The 20,127-nt window shown below is 45.0% G+C and overlaps 1 protein-coding gene across 1 annotated transcript; it reads right to left on the bottom strand.

Annotated features, from left to right (window-relative positions):
- Positions 1–649: 649 nt before the first annotated feature.
- On the bottom strand, positions 650–18,438 carry LOC146176379 (copper homeostasis protein cutC homolog). The gene is made up of 9 exons (XM_084582722.1): positions 18,235–18,438; positions 15,223–15,288; positions 14,133–14,244; positions 11,687–11,855; positions 10,194–10,234; positions 8,679–8,717; positions 7,994–8,127; positions 5,512–5,539; positions 650–1,972 (listed from the first exon to the last, which is right to left on the bottom strand). The coding sequence occupies exons 2-9, from the start codon at positions 15,232–15,234 to the stop codon at positions 1,785–1,787; spliced, it is 723 nt and encodes a 240-aa protein (XP_084438848.1). The 5' UTR covers positions 15,235–15,288; positions 18,235–18,438; the 3' UTR covers positions 650–1,784.
- Between the last annotated feature and the right edge of the window lie 1,689 nt (positions 18,439–20,127).

Raw genomic sequence — 20,127 nt, forward strand, 5'->3', positions numbered from 1 at the left:
AATTTATAGAGATCATCACAGTTGCACTAGTCTAAAATGATTAAATTCAATATTCCAATCTTTTTCTGAAATAACGAGCTCTTACTGTACTTCATTACATCAAACAAGCCAGATACATCGAAATTTATGTTTATAACTTGATCCTAATTTAGACAAGCAGCAAGCTTTAAAACGGACTACTGTCTGTAGCGGAGGGAACTGTGTGTGACACACTTACTGCAGTTGTATCCATGCAGAAATTCAATGAATTTCTTCCTCCATAGTAGTATCCCATTCTTATCTTTATACTCGGCCCCTGCCAATGGAGGCCAATTAATGACTCGGAGAACGAGCAGCACTTCTGGCAGGGGCAGCCATCTAGGTGATGGTGTGTGTGCATATATAAAACTCTCTCTTTTCATAAGAGGGCCTCTTTACAGCACTTGTCCTTTACATGGTGGGTATGTTGGTGCAGTATTCATATAATAAAGGTCTATTCATACCAGAGACCAAGCGTCCCATAATGTGTCACTTTCCCCTGTGTAGTACATGCCCGGCTCATGGTCTTTCGCCATGCTAGGCACCATGCCTGGTCTGTGGGCCGAGGGTTCCTAGTGAAATTCCACCCTAATTGGTCGCACGCCTGTAGAGTACAAAAGACTTCACAATCTTTTATTACGAATCATTTAATACAAATTACAATACACAAAATCATCCAAGGAAGAAAATCATTTTGTAGCCGTATGCCAGTGCTTGGGTGGATGAAAATGAGTAATTACTCCCTTATTATCACTCAACTTACTGGCTCACATTCATCCATAGCTTCGCATTTACTGTTCCGAGTGTCAGCAAAGAAATTTGGCACAACAGTTTCCGCTTAATAAAGGCTTGTCAGCATGTGGTGTATGGACAGCACCTGTGAGGATGAGAAACGAAAGACAAAACCATAGCACAGACAATAAGGTTTTACCATCTTCCACACATGTTTGCGGACAAGGTGTTGATGGGGCATGAGCGTTAAGGATGGATTCAAATGATGGACCGGTTCTTGGCTAGCGCGTCACGTGACATTCTACTTGAAATGCATTAGACCCATGCCTGGCCCGCTGTGTGCAGCTGGCGAAAAATGCCAAGAATTTTTTGTTGTCGCAGCGCATCCCAGATTTTGGCCGTCATGCATGTAACCATGTAACGTAACATGTAACGTAATGGCCATAATGCACGTAACGTAACGCACGCAACCTCTTCGCCAGCTGTACCCAGCGAACTACTGCAGATCCAACTCACCAGAAACAGAATGTCGCATGATGCCCAGTCTGCAGGCCAAGAACCAGTTTGTAGCCCATTGTCTTGATCCACGTTGGGCAATATTTATTAATAAATGAACACGGCGAAGGACAGTGAAATAGTACAGAATAAACAGACAGGGCACTGGCAATATCCTGCTTAAACCCCTGTCTCTGTTTCTGCTCACTTCATTGCTTGTTTCACTGGCTGAATCATGTAGCAACCAACCTTGCCTGCTTTCTGCCTTCACAATTAAAATGCATGCATACATTGCCTTAATAAACAATGCCAAATAACTGTATTTTGTGGGTTCGGTGCATTACAAAGGTAAAAGTAAATAGCATTAAGGGACTATGCCATGTAAAATGGCAGATGAGAAGGCCACAGTCTCTTCCCTGTGGGGCCTGTAGTAATGGCGACATGTTACAGGAATGCCAGGAACATTTAGGCAAAGCTGGCAGGGCTGCAAGAAATTTAAAATTTTAAGTTTTTTCTGCCAGCTACTGCCTTTTTGATGGCTAAAGCTGACCCTGGGAACGGATGATGATGGACAATGCGCGAACGCGAGCGGCGCTGCAGACGCGGTGCTCTCCGAACGACAAGGCGGTCATGGCGGCGGGAGCAGGCTCGCTGGCAGATGCATGCACGGCCCGGACGCCCGTTGCGTGCAGCAGGTGGGCCAGGTTGGACTCGCTGACACCTCCACCTGAAAAAGTGTCATATTAATGAAAGGCTAAATGCAGCTGTTGAAACATCTCCCGATCAAGCACTATTAATTTATTTGGTTGCAAACAAGGCGAAAGTATGGAAGTCCCTTGAAGTGGATGCATCTTGCTGCAGTCTACCATCACAGACATACAGTCAAACCCCGTTATAACAATGTTGAAGTGCCATGAAAATATCATTGCTATAACGGGGTTAGGCCAATAAAACAAAGAAAACCTTATAAACTACACATTTAATGAGAACGAGGTAGCTTACACTTTTTATTTCGTAGCGGGAAGAAACCCGTAATTCGTAAACATTGTTTCACGGCAATCTGGCCGACATCTTTCTGCGGGGCATCCAACTGCTGGACATAGTGCCGTGGAAGGTTCTCAGCAAAAACAAAGTCCAGCAAGGAGTCTATCGTTCTCAAAGCCTCCTGGTCAGACGCAACCTGCAGAGGTTCCGGTTCATCGTCGTCGTCGGTACTGTCACCATCCTCTGCGCCAGTGTCTGCTGCAACGATAGCCTCGTCTGTCAGCTCTTTATCTGTCGCTACTGTATCGTCGGCACGTAAAAATTCCTAAAGTCCCGATGCGTCGTCGTCACTACCGTTCACTGTGGACCAAAGTTCGGTCATCGCTGTGTCGGCAGGAGCTTCGCGACCTTCCGCGTCGCCGGCATCCCCAGCGAAGCCAGTCTTCCAGAAGCAGTTCATGATGGTGGAGGAGCTTACTTCTGCCCATGCTTCAAACATGAACTGCACTGCCATCAGTAGCGAGATATTCAAGTCTGGCGCCGGTCGGCATCCTTGAACAGAAATGTTGAGGTTCAGCGCAAGCCTACCCAAAATACATCGACGATACAGTGCTTTGAAGAGAGCAATCACGCCTGCATCTATAGGCTGCAAGCCTGCAGTGGTGTTAGGTAGCAGGAAAAAACTTCCACATGCGAGAGCTTCTGAGCTGTTTGGTGCGCAGTGCAATTGTCGAGCACCAATTCCACCTTCCTGCTTTCGTGCTGCATTCGCTGATTAAACTCGACCATCCACTCATAGAAAAGTTAGCACGTCATCAGTGGTTTCCCGTTATGATGGTAGCGAAACGGGATCCTCGCGGCACCTCGAAAGCAGCACGGCTTCTTGGATTTCCCTATGAGACGAAGGTGGGGCACTTGTCGCTGCCATCCATGTTGGCACACAAGAAAACAGCTGCGCACAATTTGCTTTCCTTGCCACCCTGTAAGGGCGGCAAGGATTGACAGCGTGCGTCTTTGAAAAAAACAGCCCAGTCTTGTCCCCACTGTACAAGTCCTGGTCCGCATATGTTTCTCAGGTGCTGGGCAGTGTTGCCTCAAGCCACTTCTGCCTAGTGTCCACATCTAGTGATCCTGCCTCGCCCATGACTGCCTTCTAGACGATTCAATGTCTCTTTGGTCGAATCCAACCACGACCATGCTGGAAATTGGGTGCTGCGCAGGATGTGTGTGAAGTGCCTTCTCCACTAAAATCGGGCCACTAATAGGCAGGTTCGCTGCACGGGCGTTCAAGAACCACTGGTAGAGCTCCTGTTCTACGTTTTTGTAGACCCTGTGTCGAATCCTTTTGCGGCCGTCGTCCACTGCATGGGCAACTGGCGTCACTTCCATTCTCAATCTTGAGTGCATTGCGGATGATTGTCGATATTGTCGTTGCATCAAGCCGTACTTGCACACCAAGTTTCACACTTACGCCGTCCTTGTGCCCGTCGTCCACTGCATGGGCAACTGGTGTCACTTCCATTCTCAATCTTGAGTGCATTGCGGATGATTGTCGATATTGTCGTTGCATCAAGCCATACTTGCACACCAAGTCTCACACTTACGCCGTCCTTGTGCTCATGTACTATGCTCCGCTTAACTTCTAGTGGTATTGCCGTTCACTTCCTCCTCTGCGTCGATTGAGTTGCACTTCCAGTGAAGGAGGGTCCTCCATTGCTGTTCACGGAAAATCCAAGGCCAGCAAAATCGTGGCAACCATGATGGCACACTAGGAGAGCCATGCTAGAAAGACACGTGCACGAACGCTGCTACACGCCTGCCACAAAATATGTGCAACCGCGAGGTGGGGGCCTGGACAAAGCAAATAACGGAGGATAGCGCAGCGCACAATGATCAGCGCACCCTCAGAATGAACTGCTCCACCATGCAGAGGCAGAGAGAACGCGAGTTCCCTAGGCCACGGGTGGTCTTGAGGGGGTGCACTCAAAGCTCTCCCTCAGAATGGCAGTGCCTAGCGACACCTTACACCTTCCCTCCTCCTCCACCTGAGGAAGCACTCTGTCCTCCCCTGAGTAATGCAAGCCTCCCCGACGCACCTGACCAACACATTGGCTCGATGTGCTCTGTCCCAATATGTTTTTTTTTATTGCTGCTGCATCGGCGTCTCCGCGGATGCACGCGCTTTAGTGGTCGCCCCGTTTCTGCGTTCTTGTTGACTTTCAGTGACCATATTTGATTGTTATAACCGATAATATAATATGACAACATTCAATAGTATGTGGTTCCTTTTAAGAACACATGGCAAACCTGACGGTGCAGCGCTGCTAACTGTTATATCTGATATATTCTTAAAAACGGTAATGTTATAAGTGGGTTTGACTGTATTAGTACATATATGACTAATTCTCCATGCAAGGTGCATAATACATTCAGAAATTACCCAGTTATAATAACCTGAGGCTTAGTTTGCACTTCACCCAGCTGCCCTAAAGGCGATGCCAGCATACGTGCCCGAGTTGTGAAATTTTTTTCCCTCATGACAGATGACTGTGAGTCACCATCAAGTAGTGTCTCCATATAGAAGAGGTTGCCATATGGAGTGTCACTGCATGCAATTTGACTAAATAATTTAGATCAACTGATCAAGATGCAATACCTGCGACAATGAGGACGTACAAAACACACAAACTTCTGTCGCCGCCTGCGAAGTGACATTACTACTAGAATGTCATTTTTAGTCTAGTATTATTATCAGCAAAAGCGCTAAAGTCATGCAAAGACTTGTGAGGCTGATTTCTCAGCTGCAGGTAGAACTTTATCCTATGTGTACACCTTGCTGGTTGCTGTAGTCACCAAGGTGCACATAGACTAAATGTGCTTAACAGTCGCGTCGTGATGTCATGTCATGTTGCTTGGGCGAGCAAGACTTAAGCGTTGAGCTCAGTTAACATGAATTCTAGTCTCTACACAATATCCACGCTTCACAGGAGGTATACTATATTAGTTATTCGTAAAAAGAAGTTCTCGCAGTTTTCATCAAAGCGTCCAAGTGCAGCAGAAAGCACATTCCGTGATGCAGATTTCTGCGGCCAGATTGCTGGAATATGTAACACCTTTGTGCCGAAGCCCTCGTAAATGTTAGCTTATAAATGCAGGCCAACCTTGTATGATTGGGATGGCTTATTAACGAGGATGCCTGTTCACTGATCTACATAACCGAGTTCATCTGGTTCATTCTTGTTAAACATCAAGATGCCACAAGAAATGATGGATGGCACTTACCTGGCATCAGCTGTATCCTGCCCTTGGCCTGAAAAAAAGTGCAGAAAAGTTGGGGATTACAATGAGTACCTGGCGGCATGCTATGTTGTTAACAGTGCTGTAGCTGGTTTTGCAATCTAGTGATGCAAAATTAGAAATGCGGGTAAAAGGAAGCAAGATTGGGCCACGCAGTTGCGTCACCATGATTCACACTCAAAGGGGGATTGAAAGTTTATGTGGAGTTGAAACTAAGCGAAACCTGCTTAATACACTTCATGGTTTCTGATCTGGACTGTGGTGCCTTTACAGGGGTAGAAGTAGGCTCAAGCATTTTGGAGCAGCTTTGGAGCAATAAAATGAGAGTCTGGAGCATTCGAATCACGTTTTGGAGCATGTTTCTAGGGTCAAACGCTTTTAATTTTAGCAAGACCTGCGTCTCCGACGAGACAAGACAGATAGCCAAAACATGTAAAAATATTTAAAATAACGCAACTGACCTGTGGAACAATTTGGAACAGACTTAGCAGCAAACTGAATGCTTGCTTCTACCCTTCATAACTGAACTAAGTCTGACTCTTTTGACGTGACAGATTTAAACGTGGAGTCTCATCACTTCGATGTGCTCAAGCACCACCACTAGTTTGGAGTTCACATCAAAGACCAGCACATTTCCGCTATTTTGCGAACAAACCTTGTTACAAGAGACACTCAAAGGACCCGAAAAAAGGTTTCTCTTGTAACCAAAAGTTCTTACCAACTATACAGTATGTGCCGCAGTTTAGATTTCCTTAAGTAAATTCTCTTCCATATCAGTGTTTTTTGTTTGTTGCAATATGCTGGGAGTTGAGAAGTAGTGCCTTCTCTTGACTGGGAAGTCAAAATGTCCCTGTTGTTTCAGCCGCTGTCATCACATTCCTGTGTGACTGAAAAAACAGGGACATTTTGACTTCCCAGTCAAGAGGAGGCACTACTTCTTGGTTCCCGGCATATTGCAATAAACAAAGGACACTGATATGGAAGAGAATTTAGATAAGGGAATCTAAACTGCCGCACATATGAGTTGGTAAGAGTCAGCTGCATTACATGAGTGTACCTGGGTTAATTGTGTCTCTTATAAAGGTGAAGAAGTTACTTTAGGGACCTGCAAAAGTTTCCCCTAGTAACAGAGTGTGTCTTGTAACTATGCCTCTTGTAGGCAATGCTGTTAACATGGCAAACATAGGAAAACCAACCAAACCATTTTCAGGTGTCTCTTATAACCAAGTGTCTCTAGTAACGAGATTTTACTGTATATGTTTGCATTTTTTTGTTTTCTTCTCTGGACTCAAGTCAGCGTACATTAAAATGTGGAAGTCTGATGCAATATAGGGGCAAAATGCAAAACTTCAATCCTAGGCTGATGGAAATGCTCAGTAATTTCAAATGTTCGGTCCAGTAGCAAAGCGTGCGACATCTGCTCCAAATTCCTCAAGCTATTCTGGAACATCCTTTTTGTGCACTATCGGCTGAGCGTAGCAACTCCAACGAGACAGCGCTGTGCAGCATCCACTACTGTAGCCTCAACACTATGCAAGCTCCCTACGTGTATGCACTGCATGCCTGCTCACAGCCGCACAGCTGGGCAGGCAAAAGTGCGACACCCAGACTTCTATCTGCTATGGGTCGACGCCCGCGTTGCCAATAACGTGCACGCACCCATCGAAAGACGTGGGCCTTCTTTGACTTCCATGAAATGCATTGTAAATATGTATTTTCTCACAATCTTCCTGGTGTTTATCAGTATTTCGATGCTGCCATTTCCATTAATTGGGACACTTTATACGAAATATTGTATGTCTCTGAAGAAGCTTAACTACTGGTAATTTGTGCTGCAAAACTGACTCTCTCTCTCGCTTAAGGCTTGAGTATACTGTTTACATGGTGGATGAAAGCAAGTGGCATCTGAGAGGATTATTAAACTTCATAAAATAGCAAAAAAAAGAAAAAAGAAGTTGGCTACAGAAGGTCAAATGGAAGGACCGGCTAACTGTACCACATCAGTGTTATGAATTTCAGTTTACTGCAGTGAGATTGTACCATACTTCACAAAGCAACCTGGTTAAATATGGATGTCAACTGTTCACCAATACGCAAGCTGCGATAAAGATGAACACAAAGCAGTCAGACACACACACACACGTGTGCACGCATGCACAAAAACTGAGCACTGCAGAAGGAGAAATGCTCACGTCTGAGTGTTCCAGTTTTAAACGAGATGTGATTGGCTACAGTGATGATATAGTGCTCTCGTATGTGGGCCACGGAAGCTGATCAGTTTATTCTGGCATGGGTTCAAAACCAAGTAGCCGCTGTTCCTTTTTTTTCTTTCTGAAGTGTCAGTTTGTACAGGCAAGCTTTGCCGACAAACTTTTGACAGGCTCTGTTCACACGTTCTGGTGATGACTTTCGTGAGACAAGAAATGTTTTCGCCCTAGCAGCCCCGTTAAACCAGCCTGTCACTCGCCTGAGTGGCCAGTCTGCAGAGGAGGTCGAGACCCAGCTCCACGCTGGCTGCCTGGCCGCTTGTCAGCAGGCGCCTGAAGCCCAGCTCAATCACCTGTTCCAGGGCAGCCTCCGGATTCCGGGCAACATCAAATGCTGAACGAGTACGGTTGAAGCACCCGGTATACATCAGCAGAACAGAAAATGGGCACGTTGGCGAAGCTGAAGAGTTTTCGAACGGCGCAGAAAGGCCAGGTGTCTTTTGCTTCCTCCTGGTCTTCTTGTGCCGTTCAAAATGCTTAGCCAATATACAGCCTAACTGCAAGGTCTTCATTAGAAATCTTCATCCACTGCAAACCACACCAGTACACTCGGTCAGCGACGTAACACTGATCCAGAGCAACAAGCAGTACTGCTACCACCGAACTGTGATTTGGAGCAATTTTCGCAGCAACAAAAAATGTTTTCTGGATTACTTTGGTAGGTAAGTTGGAGCAGCTTGGAGCAGATGTAGTTTCTAAAAATGTGCGGCCAAAGATGCAGCCATTTAAAAACATGATTATATTGTGACCAAATCAAATTATATCCCGCATCTTTTGATGGCATTTGTTTGCTATGGCATTGTCACTGCCATGCGATGTGCAGAATTTGCATTAGGTGCTCTTTATTACTGCTGCAATAAATGTGACAAGAATACCACTCCTTACCTCTGTGGAAAGTGGTGTCTACCTGCGGGCCAGCAGCAGCTGAAAGGTCAAAAGGTCCCTCAGTTGTTTCTCTAGTACTCAGCTGCAAACTGTTCTCATTAAGCCTGCTTGTCAGGAGTTTCAAGTCGAAGTTAAATCAGTGAATTGCCCGGAAAAAAAAAATCTAGCGGTACCCGAGTACTTAATTACTTTTGGAGTATTTTGCAAGCTGAGAAGATTGTTTTCAAAGATTAGCAAAACAGAATGCATAATGCAATAAAACAAAGTTGAGCTCCTTGTTTGCTTCTTTCAGAATATGCAATAGATATCAGATACAAAGGAAGTAGGAAGAAGAATGCTTAAAGCAATACCTGCAATAAATCGCAGCTAGTCGGCTCTCCTTGCTTTCAGTTTGAAAATTCGAACCGTATGCTCGTCATGGAGAAACTCGGTGAAAGCAAGCTGAATTCGTCAGCAGCATTCATTGTTACTATTATTGCATGATGTCCGCGCTCAACTTCAATGCCAGTGGTGTTAACCTATTACAAAGGAAGCCTAAAGCAGGACCTTCCAGCCCTTATACTTGCAATTTAAACGTCAAGATCTCCAAAGCAGTAGCACTAGTCTATGCAGTACTTGATCATCTTGGTAATATTGCTTATACTAATATCTCCTTTATTCGCCACCATGAACTTAGCAATTTAGATAATTTGAAGTGAAAGCACTGTTCCAGCCAACAACCGTCAAAAATTAGGACATCAAACACTTGTTAAATAGGATATAAATGGGCTTGGATTTGTTAGCTAGTGATTGTACAAATAGATCTCCCTGCTACTGGCCGTGCGTATCAGCCAGTCGTGCCATTTCGGACACTGCCTCTGTGCTTCCCCGGTCTTCTAGTTTTATTCTGAGATGTGTCATGGTGTTCTAATGCAGAGTTTCATGCAGTGAGCCATCCTCAAAGCTCAAAGGGACTGTTTATGAAGAGGAACCATTGCTACTGCGTCGCACTCCGAAAAGGGTTGCGGTGGTACTTGCGATTTTGGAGCAATTCTTCGACGTTCCTTACAGTGTGCGCAAAAGGAGAGCACTTGCAGAAACCTCGAAAAATTGTTGTCGTTGCTAAGTTTTCATCTGGAATGTATACAACCATATTCCAGGCATCTGTTAGATGAAATTACTGTGATGCAAATGTGCAAATGGTTTTCAGCATTTTTTTTTTTTTTTGAGGGGGGGGGGGGGGTTGATTATTAAAACTTACGAGATAATTTCATCATTTCTCCTGGTCACTTTAAAACCGAATTGAAATTTTCCCAAAAGGGTTCACCAAAAAGTGACACGCACCATCGTTTTTACTAGTGGATTTTTCTTTTGTTCTTACGTTTCTGAAGAAAGCCAATAATTTAAGTCAAATACAAGTACCATATCTAGGCCCTTAACATAACGGAACATCTAACCTTGTGTTTGCTGTACGATAGCCACAGTCGCTTATGCGCTATAAAACCCCATGTAACTAGTTTTGGCTGGTGCACTCACCAAGCAAGCGCTGGCAGGTAGGCACATCGACGTCTCCCTCCCTGGGGAAAAAAAAAAAAAAATTGAACAATAACGTTAGTTTGCACATTTCAACAACACTGTTCCAAAGTATGGTCACGAGGTTGTCAACTATCTTGCATTTTGCAGGACTGTTCAGAGTTTACGCAGTCTGGATTAAAGCCTGCCCTGGCATGGGGAGCCGTTTGTTTCAGATAATATTTTACTGTGGCTTCATCTCTGCGAAGGATTTCTTTATCTGACGTTCAGCGTGCAGAACTTCAGCTTCTCAGACTGCAACATCAGGCACCAAACAGAATAACTGCTCTAAACAAAATTCGAATTTCACAGGTTAGGCGGACACATTTTTCATCATCATCATCAACCTGACTATATCCCCTGCAGAGCGAAGGCCTCTCCCATATTCCTCCAATTAGCCCGGTCCTGTGCTAGCTGCATCCACTCGACCCCTGTGAACTTCTTAACCTCATCTGCCCACCTAACTTTCTGCCGGCCCCTGCTACGCTTTCCTTTCCCTGGAATTCAGTTTGTTACTCTAAGCGACCATCGATTATCCTCTCTTCACACTACGTGTCCTGCCCATGCCCATTTCTTCTTCCTGGTTTCCACTAGAATGTCAGTAACTCGAGTTATTTCTCTGACCCACTCTGCACGCTTTCTATCTCTTAAAGTTGCTCCTACCATTTTCCGTTCTGTAGCCCTCTGTGTTGTCCTAAAATTAAGTAGAACCCTCTTCATTAGCCTCCATGTTTCAGCACCATGGGGACATTGGTTTTAATTATCATCCTGCAGGCTTTTACTCGTTAACTTAACCAATTCTGACTTTTTTCTGTAAAAGTTGTGGCCAGAACAATGCCAACCTATTCAAAGAAGCTAAGAACTTGGTCGAGCATTAAGGTCAAATCCTAAATACTTACCGAATGGCTCGATCATACACTAGCTAAGAAGCGAAGAATGATACAAACTGCAAACTTCGCAGAGCGCCTGATGGAGAAGTGAGCTTACTATACATACTGAGACAAAATTAATGCCGATGATGCAAGACAAAGGAGTTCAAAGTGTTTCATCCTGAACTTCTGAATTGAGAAAATTTTAAACTATTGCGACATGCACAGCTTAAGAAGGGGCCTCTCTTTCGCAGTTGGCTCAACTGAAGTGCTTCTCCCGACGACATTTTAAAATTAGTTTGTGGCTCGGTTCAGTCTTCGGACACCTATGTTGTACAACTGTCAAAGGCCCGTCGGACAAAGAAGGTTATCACTGTGAAACCGACAAGTGCGACTTTATATAAATTTTCCTGGGGACCTACACAAAGTGCCTCTAATCAGGAAAATAGGCAACAGAAAGCCAAGGAAGGTTACGAGCGTCGAGAAGGAATGCCGAAGTCGCCACACAAAGGAAAATGCAACAGCCAATCCTTTGACGAACAACTTGACCAAGGATTGGCGATTAGTACGACATGCGGTAGTCATCACCTGGTGAGTGCCCCTATGACAAATCCGTGGGCGCCGTGTTGCCGGAACAGGGCTATGTCGGTCGCCATCGCATCGACCTCCTCGGCTGCATAGCAGAAGTCACCAGTCCTTGGACGCACCAACACCATGATCGGCACAGTGACCCGTAGCCGGACTGCCAGGAACGTGCCTGAGCAACACGAATGAGTGGAGTGGCTTTCAGAACTTTTTTTTTTGGCACATATATAAATGGTTAAAAAAAAAACCAAATGTGAAGTAGGTGCATAGCACTGCTTAACCGTTGTACTTCAGCCTGACAAACACGGCGAACCTGCGCCGAAGTGCATGACCGGCCGGCTTCGTCCATTGCGACGCGAAGCAAATACGCGGCGCAGCCATGTCCTCGTCCTCAGCTATCCTTACACTATCTTTAGAAATGAACGAAAACAGGCACAATGTACATCTTTACAATGCACCGCTCTGTGGCTGAAAAGTCTGGGGTGGGATCATAGTGGAAAAGAAAGAGAGAGGGAAACGCGCTTGAAGGCGAGCGTCAGTTAAGGCAGTGCTGTGCGGGTAAGCAGAAGCAGCTTCACGGCGCGGTGAACGGCTCGGAGCCGAGGTCCAGAGAGCACCGCGCGTGCATGTCTGCTGTCCGTGAAGGCTGAGGAGTGACTGATGCGAGGGGAGAGATGCCGAAGTTCAGGACGCGCGAGCGACACACAACTGTGCACTCCGGAGTAACACACGCTTGTGAAACGCTGTCCAGTGATAGCCGCCACGTCTGCAACTGACACGCCCCTCTCTCACTTTTTTACTCTCTTTGTGTGCATCTATGCGGCCACTCCGCCCCCTCAGTGTTAAGTCACGTGATGCGGGTGTCGCAACTTTCCTTTCCTCCTCTTCAAGTTCACGGAGAGACGGATGGACAGAGAGAGAGAGCGGCTACTGCTGAAGCTATGTGGCCGCTCCGCCTCCTCAATGTTGAGCAGCGCGACGCGCGCGCGTCGCCATCTTCTCTTTCTCCACTTCAAGTTCACGAAAAGAGGGAGTTAGCGCCTTCGGACAGACATCAACAAATTCCGTGATTGCGGCTAGTAGTGCTACGCACTAAAAACTATGCCCCAAAAAAGGAAAAATCTTGCAGGAAAATTCTGTAACGAGATAGAGCCCACCCAGCACAAGTATTGTACAACTCCTGTCAAAAGTATACTGCTGAAGAAGTTTGATTCTAAGTTGCGTAGCGGAGGTCCTTAGCACATCTAGCAGCTCCAAGGTTCGCAAGATTAAAGACACTAGGCCAGCTGTAGGATCCAGAAGCAAACTCCTTGGGCAGTATATTTTTGAAAGGGGCTGCACACATGTTGGAAGTGAATAGCATGTTTTAAATAGAAGAGCCACGCAGAAACAACATTCTTTTTTTATTTTTACACTTAAATCGCAAACCGACTAGCCCAAGGCTTCACTTCTACAATCTGTTTCACATAACCTAGAACTGCTTTTGTTTGAATTTGTTTATGCGGAGATAATATATGGCCTTAACAAGCAGCAACTTCTCTTTATTGAAAAATCTGCAGCCAGTTTGGCCAAGTCAACCAAATACGAAGTCAACGTTAAAGGTACATTCAAGTGTATTCTCGAGTATTTTTACTTTTTTTTTCTGGTTTCCATAAACACATTGGCATAGTTTAGTCGCAGACAGCATAGCCACAAATTAAGCCAACGAAATAAAAATATGCATACATCGTTTTACTTTTGCAAGACAGGGCCTCATCCCGGCTGTTGTCAATGAAAATGATTTAACCCGCCCAAATACTCAAAGTACTCTCTTTACTGGTGCTTTTGAGCACAACGAAAATATTTTGATAAAACTGGAACATATTTGTGGTTAAAATAATATATCACTGAAACAAGCTCGAAGCAGGTGGGCTGTTTTCAAAGGACACTCTTATTGCTTCGCTGATGGCAGAGTGCCACGCCACCACGCAATTACTTGAAAGGCACTCCGCACATTGGTTGACTCCTATTTTCTGGAATGATTTAATTAAAGGCTAGAGCTGGGACGTTAAATCCAATTTTATCAGAAAAATTCGTCCTGCGATAAAGAGCTCGAAATCCTCTACGGAGCAGTTTTAACAGGGCAGTGTGATAGCGGTGTGCTAGAATTTATTGCGTGCTGGAATTGCAATGCATAGCGCAAGAGAGGGGCATTAAACCTTGAAGGGTGGTCGGCAGCGGTGACAGCAGAGTGCTTTGAAGCAGTGGTCAGTGAAGCTTACCTGTTCGCGTTGCCACACAATTGAAACCTAATCACGGTCTAGTTGTGGTCGTATTTGTTTTACCCTTTTCAAATTCAGCAGGACATAGTCACAGAAAAGGCTTTACAGCACAGTGAACTCCCTAGAGGTCACACTCTTAGAACATGACGTAAAAAATCATCTGAGGCCTTGGGCAGAAGCTTACTGACCAAGACTGGGTGTGAGGCCTCCAACAGCCAGGCCCGCGCAGAGCTCTAGTCGGGTGGCGCCGGACTCTGCAGCTGTGAGCGCCGAAGCCACCGAGTCCACACACACTTCCAGCTGCATCAGCGGTAGAGACCAGAGCACACAAACCGGCATTAAGCATGTTTAGGCGGACACTAGTCTTTTTTACGACACCAATACCCTGTACACCACCCATGCCAACCTGGGGAAGTCTTAAGGTGTTTTTGAATCTTTCCAGCACAATTAAAAAGTGAACGTTTGCCGCTTGTCCCTCTACGAGAAATAATTTGTACTTGTACACACTGAAAATGACTGCTCAGCAGCTAAATGTGCGGATATGCAGTTGCCGGCATGACCTGTCTCACCTGCACAGTGCCAGTTTCCACTGGACCTTTACAAATGGGGCAAAGTTTCTGTACCCCCCTCCCCCCCCTTGCATTTTTGGTTCTTCATCAGGCAATCAAACGCACAAAAAAAATAATGAACACCTTACTGCAAAAAGAAAAAAAAAGAAAGACGATGCCCACTAAGAAAAGGCGAACTATTGTGATAATTAAGAAAATGACTTTAGGCACATGGTAAACAAAGGAAAGTGAAAAATGTGTATTAGAAAGCACATGAGAAAACAAAACAGTGTACAATGTGCAGCAATAGGCAGCATACTGCTAGCCTGACTTGCGGCTAGGTTAGCGGACAGAGATTCCGTTCAATTCTTGTTCGTTTTCTTTTGGCTTCCCAGGGAAAGTGATCTCAAGAGTGGATGCAATGTCGTTGCAAACTGCTGAGAGTGCCATGAATAGCTCGGTTTAGTTCCTGGAGTTTAATGTCGCAAAGAGACTCTGGCTATGAGACATGCCGTTGTGGAGAGCTCCAGACATTTCTACCACTTGCGGTTTTTTAACATGTACTGACATCACACAGCACGTGGGTGCCTTGCTTTTTGCCTCCATAGAAAACCGACAACCGCAGCCGGGATTTAATCCGACATGAATATCCACAGCCTAAACCTGACCACAATGATCTGTAGGGAGGTGTAATATTTCAGTAACAAAGAAAACATAAGTTTCAGCCTACCTCCACGGCCATGACTCCTCAGTTGTTGACGCTGTTAGGGTGACAATGCCAGCAGGCCAAAGCTGCCTGGTTAAAGAAATCGGGAGAAAAAGAGTGGCTATATGAGCTCGTACTTGGTGGAACTAAACACAATGCAGACATGCTTAACAATCGGCTTTCTGCAGCATGAGAGAATGCAGAGTTCTCTACCCACGGTTATGCCACAAACTATAATAGGCAACTGAAAGGAGTTGGTAAACTTTCAGCAACATGCTTAGATAGAGACAGTTAGAAAATTGTGCTGGCGCGCCACACTGCGGAGTGGGCCCAAGCAGTCGGCCATCGGGCGCCCCGGCCAATCTCAAAATGACCACAGCGGCCCTCCCCAGCCCTTTTCTTTCAGCAACACAACGGAAAATAAAAATGCATTTGCATTTTTTAAACACACTTTTGCATGCATATGAAAGCCACCACCGCGTCTACTGACGCGTTCGAAGCAAGGAGGTTGCATATGCGGCTCAAGCGTGCAGTCTACTTCCTGGCTGCTTGAGATATGTCTGCAAACGCGGTGGCTTTTCATGCGTATAAAAGTGTGTTTAAAAAATGCAAATGCAGTTTTATTTTGTGTTGCTCGCTGAAAGAAAACGGTTAGTAGCATTCAAAGTTTCCGCTTTAATCATCCACCACAGTGTGGGGGAGGAGCAATGCGGTCCTGTTTGGGTCCACTCCACACAGTTTTCCAACTGTCTCTTATCTAAGAACGTTGCCTTTCAGTGAAATGATTTCTTTTTTTTTTTTTTTTTTTTTAAATTTTGGATGTATCACAGGCAACTGTTGCTATTGGAGAAATTAAAACTGCAAGCATGAGATACGTATATGAAATGAAAATATAACTGGCACAATTTTCTTTTACATTGGACAGCCTTTAACAAATGCACGGACCAGCAAGATGAGGCTGCCTCATTTATCAGACTGTGAAATGGTGACACCATAGTTTATTGTTCTTTCACAGATTGACTTGCAAAATGTTACAGGCAATTCAGTCTGTAATTGATGGCACCTTCCCAAGCCTCTCCTACACAATGCATAAAGAAAACAAAATGCAGCAATTTTTGTCTCTTACTGTTGCTTTATTCGTGCATTTGAACTTCCCATAAGCACATTTTACTAATTGTCATCATCATCAGCCAGACTATACTCACCGCAGGGCGAAGGCCTCTCCAATGTTCCTCCAATTAACCCGGTCCTGTACTAGCTGCATTCACTTGACCCCTGCGAACTTCTTAACCTCATCTGCCCACCTAACTTTCTGCCGCTCCCGCTACGCTTTCCTTCCCTTGAATCCAGTTTGTTACCTCGGTTGTCCTGTCTAAGCACATGCCCTGCCCTGCCCATGCCCATTTCTTCTTCTTGCTTTCCACTAGAATGTCATTAACTCGAGTTATTTCTCTGACCCACTCTGTACGCTTCCTATCTCTTAACCTTACACTCACCATTTTTCGTTCCATTGCCCTCTGCGTTGTCTTCAACTTAAGTAAAACCCTTTTCGTTAGTCTCCATGTTTCAGCCCCATAGGTAAGTACTGGTAAGATGCAACTGTTTTATACTTCCCTCTTGAGCGATATCGGTAAGCTGCTAGTCATAATTTGCGAGTACTTGCCAAATGCGTTCTATGCCAATTTTGTTCTCCTAGTTAATTCCCTTTCATGGTCCAGATCTGCGGTTACTACCTGTCCTAAGTAGACATATTTGCCTATCACTTCCAGTGCTTTGCTACCCTTTGTAAACTGCTGTTCCTTCAAGAGGCTGTTGAACATTACCTTAGTTTTCTGATGTTTATTTTCAGGCCTACCGTTCTGCCTTTCCTGTCAAGGCCATCTACTAGTCTAGCATTTACCATCTACTAATTGCAGATGGTAAGTAATTCTACTCTTTCAATATGTTTTTCTCTTTTCAATTGCTACTTCTATATCTGTTTCTAGATCTTAATAACTCTTCACAACTAAATTAGACAACAAATGTATGCTGCACTGCCGCAGTGTCTTAGTGCAGCCTCACTGGAAACCTGTCTGAGGAATTCATTCCTGAAACTGAGAAATACCCTGTATTAATCATCTCAAAATTAGTGACGATTAGCTGTAGCTGCTGCCCTTAACTGCCAAAAAAAAAAAAAAAGTGTTTTCTCGGTCAATGTTGACATTTAGGTGTCATATATTTATTTAGAATGTGCAGTGGGTGCTGAGGGACTAAAGCAAACACATAGACGATGTGCAGGAGGAGCCGATATTCCCCAAAAGTTATCTTTGCCGCTTAAAGATAAAAGGCCATAAAGTAGAAATGACGCAGCACAGTCAGCGATAAGGTAATGCGAAGGAAATGAAATGCTCTAAGCCTTTAACGTGACGACGAATTCGATGTCAAGAAAACAAGCGCGGAACTATGCTGCATGCTTTGAATCAAGGATCACAGAGGGGCATTTCGCAACAAGCAGCCCTTGCAAAAATAAGGCCAGACACCGATAACCAAAGGACATTTTGGACTATACTTCGCAGGCACCGTACATATTCGTATCTCGCGGAACAACATAGATAAGACCCGAACTTGTCGGGGCTGGATATCTGGGAAGCGCCTTCAAGGGGCGTCTGGTCGCAAATCACGAACTAGCCTAATCAAACATGTAAATTTTAATGACCTGCTGGGTGTTCTGACGTTTCAAATGCCAGACATACATTTCTTTAAACCAAACTGTAGACACTCCAAAGAATCCAAACTTAATTCCTTTTTTTTTTTTTTTTCTACCTAGAAGGCAGTGACAAAATGCTTTATATAAAATCCCTCTACGAAGAAGTTGCTCCGGCCGCAGTTCTAAACCGCTGACCAGCCTGTACTGACTGGTAAAGAAAAGAAAACGCGAAAACAATATTTTTGATCTCATCAGCGGTGACATTCTCGCAAGCCACAAATTTCTTTTGCGGAGCACTGTGATGACGCTTTGTAGCATTGCACCTTCGACTCGGCATTGCTCCCACTTACCAGCTCTGTACGCTCAGCGATTGCTACCACACTTGGCGAGACGTCGGCACACTTCCTTGACTGCGGCTGTTCAGAGATTGCTTTCAAAGATGCAGGCCGAGTACTAAGGCCGAAAAATCCAACATCGATGTCAATACCCCCGCGTCACCCGCTCCAATTGTCTCTGCCGCCATCGCAAAACAAACAATACCATGTGGAGCGATGACTACATGCCCACACAATGGATGCAGGAGGCAAAAGCATTACGAATTTCTGATAGCGGACGTAAAACATAAAAAAATATGCTTTTATTATTTTTTATTAAACTTCTGATTACATTAGTAACTAATACTAAATAGCAAACACAACCTTATAGGTGGCAGGAGCTGCTGCACGGCATGCACATGGCATGCACGTTCAGCTTGCGTTCAGTTGAGAGCATCCCATGCCGTTTACCCAGGGTGTGCCAGCACGTGGTGCTGTTGCCGTTTGTTACACCGGTGCTGTCAGGTCGTGCTACTTCGTGTGTGCTGAAATCATTGTGTCTGCCTTTCGTGTGAAGATGTTCTCAGGTCGCGAACCGAATGTTCCGGGCCTCTTGAAACGCGGTGCGTCTTTCGAGAACTGTTGCCCTTGCTTGGTGCGAGCGCAAGGCATAGCCACAGTATAGCCACAGCGTTCCATCAAGGCACGTGAGTGACATGTTCCATTTTACAGCGTCAGTAATTTCAATCGCCAGTTTCAGAAAAAACAGTTTCGCCCCCTGCTGTTCAATTCATTAAGCCACAGTGCAATTACCCATTTTATATTCTGTTTCACTCGTTGGCTTCCAGTGCGCGTTGAAGTGAAAGGATCGTGAGAGGATCGAGTGGTATGAATTTCAAGTATACTGTCGTGGTCTAAATAACTTGGGTTCTAAATCCAAGCGGCCCATTGAAGCATTGAAACAACTTTTCTTTTTCTTGGGGCAAGCAAGCTTGCTCCGGTTTGTTCACGTTCGCACGATTGCGTCCACATCTCCCATCTTGCTCCCAACAATGCGCGTTACTTGCTCGCACACTGCAGCGAAGGGGGAGGAAGAAGGTTGCCCTTTATACTTTTCCAGGGACCATACTACAACTAGTGTATTCTAGGTACTATAGCACAACGTTCCTGTGGTGTCTAGGTTAAGTAAGTGGGTCCAAAATGCTCATAAACTTTCAAATTAGTTTTATGGCGCAGGGATGATCGCTTTGCCCAGACGAAGGCAAGTTCACTTGTCGAAACGTTGGCTCGACCTGCGAACTGAATCATACCTCCCTTTACCCTTGTTCAGTGCTCGTTCATACATTGACAGTAAGCATTCTTGAGTATTGGAAAACTTGCACTTTCCACCCTTGGTGCAGCAATTGAGTCTATTTAATCGTTGCTGCATATGCAGAGAAGCAGGCTTAAGAGCCGTGCTAAAAACAAATGTACAGTGCAATAAAAGCAACACTTTATTAAATGATTGCTGACCTAATATTCTTGTAACACAGGAAGATTTGATGTCCTTCTAATCAACAGCATTCGTTTCGAAGGACATCAAATCCTAGACATTTTGTCAAATTTTGCCGAGCACAAGTTTTTGTCACATAGTGGGCCATTAATGGTATTGCTTACAAAAGATGTGATCCGACCCAATCTGATGTTCACAAGTAAATTTGAAACTAGGCTCTAGCGTTGCAGGGAATCGTTAAAGAAAATGCTCTGTGCACATGATATAGCACCTTCACTTAGCCTTTCGAATCAACAGTGGTGAGGGAAATGAGACCAGTGAGTGAAACAGATACGGAAAACTACACGAGTCATTGGGAACTTGTCCAGCTGCAAAGAACTACACGAGTTGTTTCTAATGGTTCTGATGTGAAAACAAGCAGCTAGGTACTTCACCAT

The sequence above is a fragment of the Amblyomma maculatum genome, chromosome 10 (genome assembly GCF_055883805.1).
Source record: "Amblyomma maculatum isolate TAMU_Amacu chromosome 10, ASM5588380v1, whole genome shotgun sequence".
In the NCBI taxonomy this organism is placed as follows: domain Eukaryota; kingdom Metazoa; phylum Arthropoda; class Arachnida; order Ixodida; family Ixodidae; genus Amblyomma; species Amblyomma maculatum.